This window comes from Molossus molossus, unplaced genomic scaffold (genome assembly GCF_014108415.1).
Source record: "Molossus molossus isolate mMolMol1 unplaced genomic scaffold, mMolMol1.p scaffold_m16_p_9, whole genome shotgun sequence".
Classification (NCBI taxonomy): Eukaryota; Metazoa; Chordata; class Mammalia; order Chiroptera; family Molossidae; genus Molossus; species Molossus molossus.
The window spans coordinates 11497288-11513128 of NW_023425403.1; the positions used below are offsets into that span (position 1 = coordinate 11497288).

Here is a 15841-nt window from a genome sequence, read left to right on the forward strand (position 1 = left end):
CCCTAGTTGGTTAGAACTACTACTGTTGGCTTACCTACCAAATCACAGGTAAAGGAGAAAGAAACGTGAGGAGAAAGGAAAGGTTGAGCTCCTCCCAGGCTGTATGACCCGAGAGGCTCCACAGGGGGAGGGCTGTCTGTAAGGAAGAGAGGGGGAGGGGCCAGGAAAGGTTCGGAGCTCTCTGGTCTAACCAGGAGGGTGTCTGGCCACACATGTCTAAGATGATGATAAGCATCAGCCTCAGCATGAGTGAATGAAACCCTGAAGTAAATGTATCTCTTACTCCCCTGCACCTTTAGAACAGAGGGTTTTTGTTTTTGTTTGTTTTTGGTGTTTGATGCGATGCCAGGGGTAAGTAGCTAGCCAAAATATTATAGAATAGTAATACCAGGATGGAGAAGGAGCAAAAGAGAGCTGTATGGACTGAGAAATCTTGCCTAGTACAGATTTAAGTGGTACTATTTGGTGTTCTTGGCCAACCATCATTTTCATAACAGTTGATGTCAAGCAGACTGTTGATCTTATAAAATGTCAGAATTATTTTTTCCTTCAGATTTTAAATTAAATACTTAAAAAAATGCACCATCTAAAAAAAACTCTCTAAGGCATAGAGTTTGAAAACCTGATTAAAGCTATTTATCCTCCTCTTAAGGAAAAATGTACAAATTCATGTAGGTATACACAGAATTCTGCATAAACTTTAGAGGTTCATCAATACTCTAAAGCATATCCTTAATCTAACAGGTTAAGAAACTCTAAGTCTGGATAAAAAGACAGATTTTCTTATTCTCTCTTTATTCAATAAGCTTTTGTTGTTGTTGTTTAAACATTATAAATGTGACACTTTGATACCTTTTTACTGTACATGGTTTTAAAATCTCTGGAATTTATTGACAGATATTTTAGTTACTCAGAACTTAAAATATTTCAATAGAATGTGTCTTTGTTATTAGTAAATTTTCATAATAATTTCAGATTTTATTGGGAGTAAAACTGTAATAGTATAAAACTATAATAATTACAACTTGATATGTTAGAATTTTGCCACAAGTGTGAATGTATAGAGCAGTCTTGGGTTGGACAGTGTCAATGAAATTTCTCGTAATAATGCAGTTTCACTAAAGAGCTCTCCATAGAGCATGGATCTCTTTCATTTTGCTTATGCTAAGTGAGAATTCTGCTCAACAAAATAGATCCTGCAAAAGGATTTGAGTTATCGTCTCAAAGATGATTTTTCCTTTAAAATTAAAAGGAAATATCTAATGACTATAATTCTCATGAGACTGGCTTGCCCATATCATTTGGACTAGAAACACGTCAAAGTCTAAAGCACATTCTATTTAAAGACCCCATTGTTATGGGTAATATGATCAGTTGGTATAGCATTAAATCCAAGAATGGTCTGTATCCATTTATTTGTTCTTCCAAAGAGTCTGTCTACAGAAAGCAGAACTATTTCACTTTTTCAATTTCTCTCACAACCTTTTGATATGTTCACAATTTTGAGTCGTGTGTGTGTGTGTGTGTGTGTGTGACAAATGAAATGCCTCCAGGTGAATCATACCACACTTAAATTTCTATAGATAAAACTCAGAAGTTCAACTGTCTATTGGTCACCCACACAAAAGCTCTGAAATATTTTGGGATAAAAATATAAACTACCTCTTAGACTAGCTGGGGTTCCTTCCACACAACCCTATTGTCCACATTAAAGGAACATTCTCTTGGAGGAGAGAAATACCCTCGTAGACACAGGAGGAGAATCACAGTTTACATGTTTCCCTGAGGAGAATGAGTGGTGACTAGGAGAAAAGAGGAAGGTGTGAAAGAGGGAAGAAAGAAGCATTTTCTCAACCTGGAGTACTGTGAAGCAGGAAAAACAAATCTAAAACAAGAACAGGCTTTTTGGGGGTGGGAGGGTTGTTGTTTGTTTTCCCTACTGAGTCGTCAGCAGATAGATGACTGCAGAAACTCATCCTAACTGTTTGTGTTTTTGTCTTTTCAAGACCATGTAAGGTTGAGAGGTTTGAATATAAGCCAAAGGTCACCAACTTTTTGTGAGTTTAAGTTTCTTTTTACTGTTGTGCTCTGCGGGAGGAAAGAGCTGGCAACACCAGCGTGCTGCTGTCTGGTCTCTACAAAAGGAAGGGACAGTGCTTAAGCCTCAACATAACTAATGTTCTAAGAGAGAGCAGCTAGTTATTCAAGATAGCATTGAGCCTCTTGGTCCACAGGAATTCAACTCAGAATGCTAAGGAGAACCTGTGGGTGAAAGGGATCACTAAACCTAGGTTGAACCCCTTCAGCAGTTAGGGAGTTAGGGGACTCAGGAAGCATAAGCTTCACCAGCGGAAAACTGTCTATTGGGTTGGATGTAGGCATTGCAAACTCAAGTGCCTGCCTTGGGCCTGGGACGTATCCAGAATGTGCAGGCCAGGTGTTAGATGAGGGAATGATAGGAACCGTGGTGGAATGGAGAAAGCAGGGCCTTCCTCAAGGTGGCCAAATTAAAACTAAAATTAATTCAGTGGCAACCAGACAAAACAGATCTGTAGCCATAAGCCCCAGGCCATCACTCTTGATTCAGTAGATCCAAAGGTAGCTGTCGAGATGAGTGAAGCCCATAACTTGGGTGCAAAGCTCAACGGAGTGACGAAAGCTCAGTGAGAGAAACACGATTTTAATGTAATCTTAGAAAAAAATCAAAGTCAAAGCCCAAAAAATTCACACTGAACAAAATATCAAAAATTTAAATAATGACCATATCAAGCCATATTGAAGACTGAAGAAAAGGAAAAAATGTGTATCCTTGATTTTTAATGGGAGCAATAATATTTTAATACAATACTATTTTCAAAATCTATGTTTTCCTGATCTCATTTTCAGTTGATAGAATAGCCATGATTGATCATTTCCCCTTGACCAATGATGACCTTACACATTTTGAAACTAATTTAAGATGAAGTAAAATTATAATAAATTCTATTTTGGCATAAATGAAATATTTAAACTTAAAAGAATATTTTGTTTTAATATGCTTATTTTTCAACTTTTTAATATTTTCTAAACTACTAAAATGTTCTAGAAAAAATTAACCATACATAAAAATATAGATATAAAGGACATATTTTTCTTTCTGTTTCAGCTTCCTATTGGCTTAACATGGCACTGTACTCTGGGGTCTTAACGTCCCCCTTCAAACCTCTTTAATGGCTGAGCTTCTAGACCTCATTTCTCAAGGAACATACAGAATGTGTTAAATATCGAGCAAAGGGATTTCACAGGTTTTGTTCTTTTCAATATAGTTGACAGTAATTTACTTAAGAAAATACCTAGGATAGAGTGATATAAAAAATCAATCTATATTAAGAAATTATTTGTATTTTATTAGGTGTCTTAATAGTATTTGAATTATTTTTTCCCTTCACCTGTTTGTATAGGTACTAAAATTTTGACAAACTTAACAGTTTTATATGACTTCACTCTCAGGATAATTGGAGTTGACAGCTGAAAACAAATGACAAAAGAATAAAAATCACTGAAGCCATCTGATGGCTACTTATAATGGATTTTATAATATAATTATCCTTATCGTTAAGATTTTAAATGCCCATGGTAATTTTAAAATAAACAATTTAAGGATTTTTATGAAAGAAAACCTTTCCCTCCCATCCCCCCTTCTATGATAATCAGCCTCCTCTCCGGCAGCCCCTCCGGCAGCCACCTGTTACCAGGTAACTCCACCTCACTGGCCACAGCCGCTTGTTCAGGGGGGGTACCCGAATTCAACCGGGCAGGTGAGGCGGTGCCTCCTTCCTGGGGATTTGAATTGTGTAACACGGAGTGCCCCCGTTGGGTAGGTTTATACCCCACAATCTCAGATGCACATTGACAGAGAATGCCATGGACAGTCACAGGCAACTTGAAGTAAGGAGAGAGCAGAGGTGAAGAGATGAGAATGAGGTCAACTCCCAGCGAGGAGAGACGGGAACCATGTGAGATGGAGAAAGAGAGAGTAGCTCACGTCGTTCTCCAGTTTCCCCAAGGCCTGGCTGGACCACCTCTGTTGTGATCCAACACTACCCTAAAACCTTACTATAAAAACTCTTTTTACCAGAGGTTTTAAACAGCGTTATAGTCTCTACCTAAGACCTGGGTGACAAGTGACCTAAAATGGTCACATAGATTTGGGCATATTGACGGAGTGTGGTGTCTGAATCAGGGGAGTATATAGTTAAGCAATTTTATATATGTAAATAAAGTAAATCCAGGTGCTAAAAGGTCTGGCATGAAACACATTTAACACTTTAAAGTACTTTGAGCACCAAAGAGGTTTTGCAGAGTCTTAAGTGATAATTGACCATCAGTGATTTCTAATAACTACCTAGAAGGAAGAAACATTTAGAACATTATTTCTGGATAAAAGATCTGTATGTTTCCATATTTTTAAATGAAAAGAAACCTAGAAATGTATTGATGAATTTAGTAGGGTGTTAAACAGGAAGACGGTTTCTTTCTCCTTTCCCTTCCTGATCGGACACTAACAAAGCAGCAGGTTACACAAGAAGCCCAGAGCGAAGGCGTTAGGTCTCTGCAGGACACCTGTGAGAAGAGATTGGAAAGTGTAATGTATCACCCGGCAGTCTGAGGACTGAGAGGTCGCAGCAACTGCAGACTTGTGTCTCTCTTGCTGAAGAGGTATCTCTGTAGTCTCTGGAGAAAGCTCAGGTAGCTGTCTGTGGCTTTCCGGATCGTGCCCTGACAGGGGAGCTATCTGAATGGAAAGAGATGCTGTGTGTTTCTCAGGCACTGGGTTAGGGGGTGGTGAGCAGGGCCTTTTGAGAAATGATGGTACGTCAACAGATTTGGGAAACTGTGCAGGAAGAAAGGGGATACTACTTCCTAGATCCTGGTTATGGCTTAGTTTCAGTGTAGAAGTTTTCCGAGTGTGAGAATCTTGTGTGTAGTCCTCTTGTAGAAAGGGGGTACTCATGTCAGCACTGGGTGGGGGACCTGTGCTGGATGCTGGTGGTAGCAGATTGGTGATTTTCTGTGTATACGACACAGTTGTGTTAGATTCTTCAGAATATACAATTGTCTGGCTGGGGTCATCTTCATTGGAATACATAGTTCCCTGAAGAGGTTTTTTATTAGTAAAGTACTCTGTACAGGAGGGAACGTGTGTGTTAGCTACTAATTGGTCTAAAATGTCACTGTTTGTGTGACTGGTTGTCAAGGAGCTACAAGAGTCCTGTTTTCTGTGCGGCGGAAGGGGTGCCTGGATTGCCCAAGCATCCAGAGAAAGGAGCAATGTTGAAGGAAAAACAGAGAAAGTCATAGTTAGTCATGAAAGGAACCAGCGGCAACTCCATCCTTAACGAGAGTAAAGCAATCTCATGTCTTCCTATTATGCAATACATTTTTGTGGCTAGATTGATCCATTTTATTCCATTAGGAATGTGTTTTATTTTATTATCAAAAGCTGCCCTCTAGGGGAAAATAGTTTTTATAGAGAATACATTATAAAGTTTGTCTCCATCTACATCCTAGGAAATTATGTTAAAAGTGAACATATGTTCTCTTGCATATTTTTAGGTCTTGAAGCAAAATGCACATATATATATATATATAAAATTATATATAATTAAGTTACATTGTCTTGATAATACTATTCATTTTGCTCATATCTCCAACACAGAATTCCTTTAGTTAATATAACAAGCAGTTGCATAACTCATATTTATTAAGTATATAATGCCCTGCTGACCTCATAATTTTGAAGTCTAAATCATCAGCTAACAACTATTTAAGAATCAGAAAATATCCTAAACATTACATTAGAAGCTGACCTACTATTATCAGCTGAATCAGAACAAATAGAATCTGTTTTGAATTTAAGGCTTGTCTTCCTGCTGTAAATGTGAGTCTGACCAGCAACATGAATACAAAAACAAAAACATATTAAAAACACAATGTATCAACATATGTACATGTTACTAGAAAAGAGATACTGGAGCTTTACAATCACACAGCAGACAAGAGTGTGCAGGAGTACCTGGGTTGCTGATCTCTTTTCTTGCAAATTTGGTCGAACACTTCTAAAGCCTTTTGCTGCAAGAGAGGAATATGGAGCATCTCCGTTCAGTGTCTCTGGATTTGGGTCATTGTAAGATCGCCAAGCTTTTTTAGGGGAACACAAGTTGGATACAAAAACATCTACATTCATTTTTAACATTTTTTGACATAAAAATAAATTTTAAGTTTTCTTTAGAAATTTAATTTAATATGCATAACTACACATGCAATTTATTTACTGTGAGGTTAACAATGCGCTTATGAATATGTTTTTAAAAAGCTCATAACACATGGGATGGTTATTCAGAATCGCTTTTTTGTACCTGAGTCTGGTGACTGAGAATCACGCCCTAAGAGAAAAAGAAACAGTGAAATTACTATGAGGGTAAAGAAAATGAACAATCAAGTCAAGATCATTTTGCCAAAGAACGACATGCATATTTTTTCTTTGGCAACATTATCTCAGTTCTAAAAATCTGAGTACATAAAATATACCAATGAGAAGTTTGTACATTTATTTTAAGTTCAATTAGAATATTATTCATTATGTAATTATAATGTATAATTAACACCTATATCAAACGCTGATTTCCACCCCCAATGTTATTGCAACCATGTAATTTTATGTTATTAGTGCCCAAGCTGAATGTATGAATTTCTAAATATCAAATTAAAACATCCAAAGATACCTGGTGTGTACACAATGAGTGTTTCTCTAGCACTAAATCAAACCTCCACATCCTGTGGGTGGCCTGGTGTTACCATATTCAACTCCCATGTTAGATAGTGATCAATTATTTTGTAGTTTGCATTTCTTTTAATTTGAAGAAAGTGTAAATATGTCTACCATATTAAGCGATACTTCAAATCATCTTTAAACTTTAAATTTTCTTCTTATTGCCATTTAAAATCATCTTATATTCAAATACGAAAGAGCTGTTACAGTGCGCTGCACTGTCTGCAGAAAGCTGTGGAAAACGAATTTCTGGACTGAGAAACTGCTTCTGTTAATGCAGGAGGAAAGTAGCTCAAGGACATACTATCAGTTTTGTTGGGCTCACACATGCAAGAATCTTTTATAGCGTAAGCACATTGGAGGTAATTGATTTGATTGCTTGGGTCTATTGCACCTCATGGCCAACCTCACCTAGAATCATAAAGCCTTCACTTTGGAAAGGACTCTACAGGTCATTCATTCAGCCTAACCTCTGACCTGGTCCTGGGTTCCTTCTACATGTGCCTTGAGATCATGATTAACTTGCTGCTGTTTCAAAGTCTAGTAGCACGTGAAAGTTACATGTAAAAAGGAATCTTGGTTTTCTTCTTAATGCTTAAGGGATGGTTATTTAAAAAATCTAAACACAGGTATTTGAAATGATAAAAATTAATTGAGTCATGCAAGAGTTTGAATTGAGATAAAATATTTGATGTGGATTCTTTCCATATCAAAGGAAGAAAAATAAATGTAAATCAGTACAGAGTTACATTAGAATGACTCCAGCTCAAATGAGTTAGAGAAGACGAACTAATTTTCATTTTTTTAAATGATAATTGCTAATTCGGTATGGATCGTAACTCCAGCGAATTCAAAAGCAGAGTAATAAAAAGGGGACTGCAAAGTGAAAATAACTTTGAAGAGTTATATGTGCAATGTCTACTAGACTCTGTTTCTAGGATTTGATGGGAGCAGAAATGATGGAAATGCTCAGTCACTTAAATGATAATGAGGACTCTGTGAAGAGCAGTCATTAGATCTCTGCTGTGGGCAGTCAAGGAGAGAGATTTAATAACCACCTGGACACCGCGTACTGCTGGTGGATACGGAACAAGTTGGGGGACTTGGGGAAGTGGCAATGAACAGACAAGCAGCATGAAGAGTAATAATTATCTGTGTTATAATTATTCGCTTGAGAATAGGTGAGGAAGAGGGGGTATACTGAGAAGATCTGAAGGACACTTTGGAATAAACTTCCCCTACTTGACAGTTTGTACAGGGCCAGCTCTTTGTCTAACTGGTGACCACGTGTGAGATTATAGATCCTTGAGTAGGATCAACATTAAGTGTGGGAATCGGCGCGCAGTCATGCTGAGCTCAGCTGGGGGCTTCCCCTCTCCGTAGACTGGGCCCAGGATTTCCTAATGAAACCGAACCTGTGCTACTGGAACTGTGAGGCATCAATCATGTGAGCGCTCTTGAAACGTCCTGCTGAACGGAGTAACACGAATATGCAGAATTACGGGAAAGGAGAAAGGAACAAAAAATGGCCAAGGATGCGAACTTCAGGACGATCCCATATTTTGATGAAGTTTATGTTAGTGATTAAAGTCCACACCTATGAGGGGAGTCTCTCAAGGACAGTCAACTGTACAACATTACAGTTTCTTTAAAATTCGTCCAGTTATCATATTTAAAACTCCCAGTCCTAAGGCGCTATTTTATTATAATTCTTCTGAGGCACTTCAAGATAAATGCCTTCCACATGGATATTGTTCACCTCCTCCCTGCCGGGAAGGCAGCAAAGGGAAAACAAGTGTTCTTGGGAGCAGGTCACAGAAAACATGACAGCGTTCTGGGTCATGTCAAGTAGAGAATATAGGTTTAAAAAAATATTGAACTGGTAAATGACTTGGCAGATGCATGGGGAAGATGGTTTTGTCCAATATCTTGAATATTATTTACGATCATTCATTGTGAAAAAAGAGAGCCATAACTCTAGGGATCAGAGCCCTACATCGCTAGTGTTCTTTGGTAGAAGGTCATGGGGTCTCTGAAAATTTAAGAATGAGTACATGGGACAGATGTATCGTTCCCTGGCTTTTTTTGCATGTGAATGTTAATAGGGTCTTTGAGAATCGAGAGCTGTGACCGCTCATCACTGGTACAATAAGCACACTCTGTGTCCAGGCAGAGGTGGCCGAGGACGCCTGTCAGAGACGTTGTCCAGGCTTATGCTCGGTGTCCGGGGTTGGGCCGGATGCCCTTTCACACTCTACGATTCCAGCATTTAAATGCCTTTGGACTGACGTTGTATACGTTATAAACTATACTTTTCTTGAAAATTATGATGATTTTAATTCTTTTAGGTCCTTCCTTTAGAGGGCTCAATTACTTGGTAAGAATTAACTCAAATGTATTAAGTCAACTAGTTGAATTGCCTACATTGCCTCTAAGTACTGCAGTAAGCCTTTAAAATTTGTCTTTATTTACCCTCATTTAATTTTACAAATCTTGGGGAGTCTAGGAAATGCTTAAGTTCTCAGAGAGGTAGGAAAATGACAAATTTTCTATATTTTAAAAGGAAACCTGAGTTATAGACACAGATTTTCCTAAGGGTGTAAAACAGAGAGGGGTGTTTCTTGGCACAGGGGTCACCACAGCCTGTCGCCCTCAGAGCTACCTGAGCTTAGGGTTCAAACATCCACGTGTCTGAGTTACCCACAGGGACTCTACTTCTCATAAACGGAAAAGAGGAACACAGGTTGGGGGACAAATAGGTGATGCTGAGCAGCTTAATTGATTTTTCACAAGAGTGAGAGAGGGAACCATAAAACCTTTTGGGGAGGTGGTCTTTTACTTAAAGGCTGTGCTGTTTTAACAATATCTAATGCAATAAAGACTCGCTAATCCCCTTTTGATTCACAAAAAGACACGGTGTCAAATAAGTTCTCATGAAGGTTACCAGGTAATGTGAAGGGCATAAAAAGAGGGTCATTTTGCCCCCCAGTGTGGCTCAGTGGCTGAGGGTCAACCCATGCACCAAGAGGTCACCGGTTTGATTCCCAGTCAGGGCAGGTGCCCAGGCTGTGGGCCAATCCCCAGTGGGGGGCATGCAGGAGGCAGCCAATCAGTGTTCTCTCTCATCATTGTTTCTGTTTCTCTCTCTCCCCCTTCCTCTCTCTCTAACATCAATAAGAAAAAAAAAAATTTAAAGAAGGTGATTTCTCTTTCAAAATGAATTAAATATTCTTTTTAAAAGGGATCGTACCTGTGTGTCTTAATACAAAAGAGGTCTATGTTTAATGTAACAATTAAGTCCAAAATTCAGGGGACTTCATTCTCTAGAAATCTTATTCCTAATGATATAAAATTTAAAATGGCCTATAGCCTCTTCATACTTATTACTGAAGATTATTTCATATTCTTAAAGTATTAAATGTTTTCTATTATTTTGATTCTAAAGCATCATTAAATCTTTTCTTTCAAGTTTAGTGATATGAAATTGCTGATATTCTAATGTGAACTCTCCTAAATGGTAATCTCTAATCCAATCACTGTTACTCCTCCTGGCGTTGCTTTGATAAATAGTAACAATTCAGCATTGTTGCGGGTGCCACACTCCCTAGCAGGTGCCAGCCAGTGGTCCAGGTCTGAGTAGCTTGGGCTAGAATTTTACTTGGTTTAAATGTCAATGATATTCATGGTATAGGAATTTTGATTACCTGATGGCTCTGGACTTTATTTTATTTTTCTAATTTCCTTTTATTCCCATTTCCCTCAGGTATCCCATGTTTTCATGCTCACATATGCATGAGCAAACATGTACAAATACATAGTTAGAGAAAAAAAGATTTTTTCAACCAAACTGAAATTACACTACATACACTGCAATGAAACTTGCATTTGAAACAACAACAACAATATATTCTGGAACCACCTGGTCTGGTACGTAAACGTGGACACTGAAATCCATCCGTGGACGGGAGGTTGGGGCAGCAGTGGGCTTCGCCAGATGGAAGCTTGCTTTTCCTCCACCGAGCTGGAGAGTTTAGGACCAAGGACATCTGAGCATTTAACTAACTACTACGTGTATGTGTGTAAAAGGTACTGACTGACGTGCACAGTGAGAATTACAAATATTGAAACGCTCTTGCCCTAGCCAGTTCGGCTCAGCGCAGTGGTTAGAGCGTCAGCCTGCAAACCGAAGGGTCAAGGCACGCACCTGGGTTTCGGGTTCAATACCCGGCCCCAGTCAGGGTCATGCAGGAGGCAACCAATTGATGTGTCGCTCTCACATCGACGTTTCTCTCTCTCTCTCTTCGCCTTCCTACCTTCCACTCTATCTAAAAATCAATGGAAAAATATTCTCAGGTGAGGATGAACAAAAATAAATAAATAAGTTTAAACACTCTCCATCCCTTTTCCGCTTCTGCTCCAAAACCCCACAAATAGAAATAAAAAACAAAGATCCCCCCCTCCGCCTTCCCCAAGTAACGAACTAACGATCAAACCAATCAGACAGGCACCAAAATGTGTAGGTGAGTTTGTGGGTCAGGAGCTGCTGGGGTTGCCAGGGTCACTTTATCTCTGCAGCAGCATCTCTCTGAGTGTGCTGTGCCTACAAGCTTAGGTAGGTTCTGACAGACGTTTAGTAGTGATACCCACCTCAGTGGAAGCTGATATCACACTGCCAATTATTTTCTAGAGTATATGTGTACCTGTGGTTACACGTTAATCTTAATTGCACCAAGATGTTTAAAAATTTGTACTAGAAAGACCTTGGCTGACTGAATTAAAGGAAGGCTTAAGATCTCTTTCAAAATAAATAATCTATCATTCTGTTTGCAACCTTTGTTGAAGAAATAAATGAATAAATATTCAGTTTCCTACAAATCCCTCTTTCTGACCCCCTGTGTCCACACCCCCTCAATAGTTTTTAGGTTAAAAAACAACTAAAGCAACTATGAGTCGTCCTGGTTAAATATTGTGTTACTTTAGTTCATAAGAGACAAAAACTTAAATAGTTATTAACACTTGGAGTTACTCAGCACATTTTTGGCAAGTGACAGTTGTTTTTAATTAGATTTTTAAAATGTTTTCTACAAGATATCAGTTTCCTTTGGCTTTTGTATTTTTAGAACGAAAACAGTCAGAAGGGACAGGAGCTATTCTTGAGACAAGAAATGTAAGAACTTGTAGGACATTCAAAAGGTATTTGCAGTCACTTTCTTCATCCAAACAAGATACTTCTGGAAAGAGAGAAAGGTCAAATAAAGCCATTCGAGTGCGACATTCTGTGAGTTAGTGATATTATACCTGCAGCCAATAGGTTTGGAGAACTTTGAACTCTCTTCACAGATGTTAATGTGACAGACATGGCAGCACGTTTGCGAACACACCCACCGCTATCTGGAAGCAAAAACACGACATAGCAGAAGCCACAGCAAAGCACGTGCAACGTCATGCATTGTAGGTGAAATGTGCCAGACACCCACGAGGGTGGACGGTCAGAATGAGTGACCATGGCGTCCGTCCGCAAATGTTACAACCACCCCAAACTAAAACCAGCAAAACAAAACAGAAGAAAAAAGCAGAGGTCTGTTTTAGAAATAGATACCAATGCTTTCATTAAAAAAAAAAAGTCAGGTTTACTTCACATTTTACGAGTTTTCTTTAATGAAAACATGTAAGTATAAAACTCAACTTTGTTTATACTGTTTAAAATCAACTATTAAATTTGTAAGTAGTGTAACTAGCTTGTAGAGTTATGGGTAACCTCTCTTTCAGGGTTAAGAGCCGTAGTAGAATCTACCTTGGTAGCCATCATTTAGCTTTACTGTGTTTTAGCTATTATCCTGAAGATGGTTTTAAGCATCTCTTGAAGTAAATGTTATTAACTGATAGAGGCACGATCTATTTGATATGCAAGATTCATAAACAAACATAGCATTATGGAAATTCTATATCTTCCCATAGTTGTTAGTTGTGAAAATAATTAGCCTAATTGAAATCAGAGGTATTATTGATATATACAGTACTGAAATGACCATGTTTAAAAATTAGTTTTTATACTTTTGAATACATATATGATGATCTATATATTTACACTTATGAAAATCACAACATGAAGCAAAGTAAGTGAAAATGTACCAGCTATTATAAAGTGATCCAAGTTTAGAGTTACAAGACTTCTAAAATTGGAAGATTAATGTTCTATTTACAAACAGATTCCAATTCCATTCCCACATTCCTCTGTATATGGAATGTGCAATAAATAGTTTTCCCCATTCCCCTGGAACCAGAACAACTTAAATTTAATGCTTTTTTAAAGTTATAACAAGAGAGACAGATGATATAACCATCAATATGATAATATAATCATATATTGCCACATGCTCTTCTAATTTTTTTCTTTTTTAATATATTTTTTGATTTTTCAATGATAGTTGGCATACAATATTATATTAGTTTCAGGTGTACAACATAGTTATTTGACATTCATACTTTTTATTTATTTCTTAAGGAAAAGTATCCACTTTGTTTATTGGACATGAGGGAACTTAAGAGTGCTTGAAAGTATGTTATTAACTGGTATCAATTAATCATTGGTAAAATTACAAGTAGTAATGTCAGTAGACCTTAAAATTGGTAGACTGAGTCTCATATCAAAACATAATTTCTTGAATATGTTTAAAATAACAATTTCCTAATGCAGACAATAATTTAAAATAAAAAAATGACTTGCAACAACATAATAAAGTAGGTCAAATAAATCAAAGACTGTAATTCAAGACCAAACATAGAAAGACACAAATGGTGGAAACATACAACCAAACTTGTCTTCAAGAGAAGCACCAATAAGATTTAGCAAACTCTACAAACTGAAAATAGCCAAGAGGGATGAGTGTCCCTGACGCAGTGGAGGTGCTGTTACTGACAACGCAGCATGTGGTACTGTTAGACCCACGAAGTACCCCAGAGACCTAAACAAATTTAAAATTTTCTATTGCCTACTTTGCCATTAGTGATTGAATTCTATGAATAGGAAGATTAATTACTGACTACATTGTGCCTGAATATGGAATCTTCAGTATGATCACGTATTATGCCTCTGTCATACGGGTTATAATAAACAGGAAGTCAGCACTCCACAAAGTGAAGGATATTGGGAAGTTATGTCTTAGGTCAGCTAAGTCTGCGAGAAGATGTCTCAGAACAATTATGGAAATTCTGTGCCTTCCCATAGCTATTATTAGCAGTGGAAGTGTAACTGCCTCCTGTGGACATTCTGCTGGAGTGACTGCAGTTTCACGACAGGACTTACCCTAGTTCAGCTATGGGTTGTCTGTTCTCTTCTCTTTCTTCAACTTCCTTTACCTAATATTTTTCTTTCATTTCCCGTGTCTAATTCCCACACCTCCCACTGTTGAAATGCCTTCATTTGATTCATTTCTAGAGTTACAATTGCTCTGGATTTCTCCGTCTTCCTTGTATGTTTTGACTGTCTCCAGCATCCTCATCTCGCCTGTTACCCTGCACATCTATGAGATGACTACATCCTCAGGGGCCAGCTGACCTAGAGTTCACAGGTCAGTTCGAGCAGGCTTCTGCTAAGGGGCAGCCACGGAGTCATGGAGAGAGGGGCATGTGATCTAGGGGTTAGATGCTGGTTCTCACCAGTGGTTGCTAGTCCTCCCTTGAGGCACTTTGATAACAAAAGACAGCAAACTTTCCAGTGATTGCTTGCCGATAGGAAAGAGTATTTTTTAAAACACAAGTTATAAAATTTCAGCGAGAAAGTTGTTTTCCAGAATTGCTTAATACGGAATATAAAGATTTCAGGGGGAAAAAGGTGAAAATGTATGCTAAAACATTGCCACTATGGACAAAAATTCATATGTACATAACATGTATCACAAACACTTTTACATTAATCTGCACACAAGACAGAGTTCAGCGGTGTCCCGTTGTTAAGCTAATTGGAGGTACTGTTCTCACATCTAAAAATATGATGCTTCTGACTGAGGTGTGCAGTGCATGTGGATTAATTAAGCCGGCTTCCTGGGAAGCATTGGCACTATCTGCTGACAACATAACAGGTTTATAGAACAGGAAATTTTAAATATTTTCTACTAGAGCAACGAGCCTTTGAATTTAGCCTCTTCTAAGAGGGATTTCAAATGGATGCATGCAAATCACATACTATCTCTTCCTAGTGTATATAGGAGCTTAGTTCAAGATAGGATTTACAGAAAAAGGGAGTAAGAGTAGATAAAACCCGAAATTCTACTTTTGATTGCTGTAAGATTGGAGCAAAAAGACCAAGAAATTAAGTAATGAATTTACACTATCCCTTTAATCAGAAACTTTGTCACATGATCAGCAGAGGGCTAAAGTAATGATTTAGGGCCAAGATGATTTTTAGAGAGCAAAGCTGAAAAGTTTACAACTAACAGAGATGGCATACCTGTATTCATTTTGACCTTGGAGGGTTTGTTATTAAGGTCTTCAGTTTTCCTGTAGAAAGAAAATGATGTATTAATTTGTTCACTGGCACGTGGAACAAAATATCATGAAAGTGTGATTGATTTTTGTTTTGTTTTTGGTGTACCTGTGAATTAATATCACATCATCATTAGTCTTATTTAAATCAGTGTTTTAATAAGGTGACCAGAATTTATAATTCTGTTGAAGTTAAATTTCAATTATTTTTTTTTATCCTCACCCGAGGACATTTTTTTTTTCCATTTTTTGTTCAGATAGAGTGGGAGGGAGAGAGAAGAGAGAGAGAAACATTGACGTAAAAGGGACACATTGAGTGACTACCACCCACACCACCAACCAGGGCCGGGGACAAACTGCAACCGAGGTACGCGCCCTTAGCGGGAACTGAACCCTTCTCTGGACCACAGGCCGACACTAACCGCTGAGCCAAACCAGCCAGGGCTAAATTTCAATTATTATTGGTTCTATGATCATAACCATAAACTTAAGATTTTATTTAATGGTGACCACTAATTAATGAAAATGGAGAGAAGTTCTCATTTT

The 15841-nt window shown here is 38.0% G+C and overlaps 1 protein-coding gene across 3 annotated transcripts in view; it reads right to left on the reverse strand.

The window, feature by feature from the left end:
* Nucleotides 1–15306, reverse strand: part of SORBS2 (sorbin and SH3 domain containing 2) — an 88463-nt gene extending 73157 nt beyond the window's left edge. Inside the window, exons 1-4 of one of the 3 annotated variants that reach the window (XM_036250162.1) lie at nt 15261–15291; nt 12110–12202; nt 6399–6425; nt 6056–6180 (exon numbers count right to left, since the gene is read on the reverse strand). In XM_036250162.1, coding sequence (XP_036106055.1) covers nt 6056–6180; nt 6399–6425; nt 12110–12202; nt 15261–15270 — 255 coding nt within the window. In that variant the 5' untranslated portion in view covers nt 15271–15291. Of the gene's footprint in view, nt 1–4381; nt 4385–4636; nt 5129–6055; nt 6181–6398; nt 6426–12109; nt 12203–15260 lie in introns of those variants that run through there. The other 2 variants (XM_036250165.1, XM_036250164.1) reach the window with 2 other exon arrangements.
* Nucleotides 15307–15841: the final 535 nt, after the last annotated feature.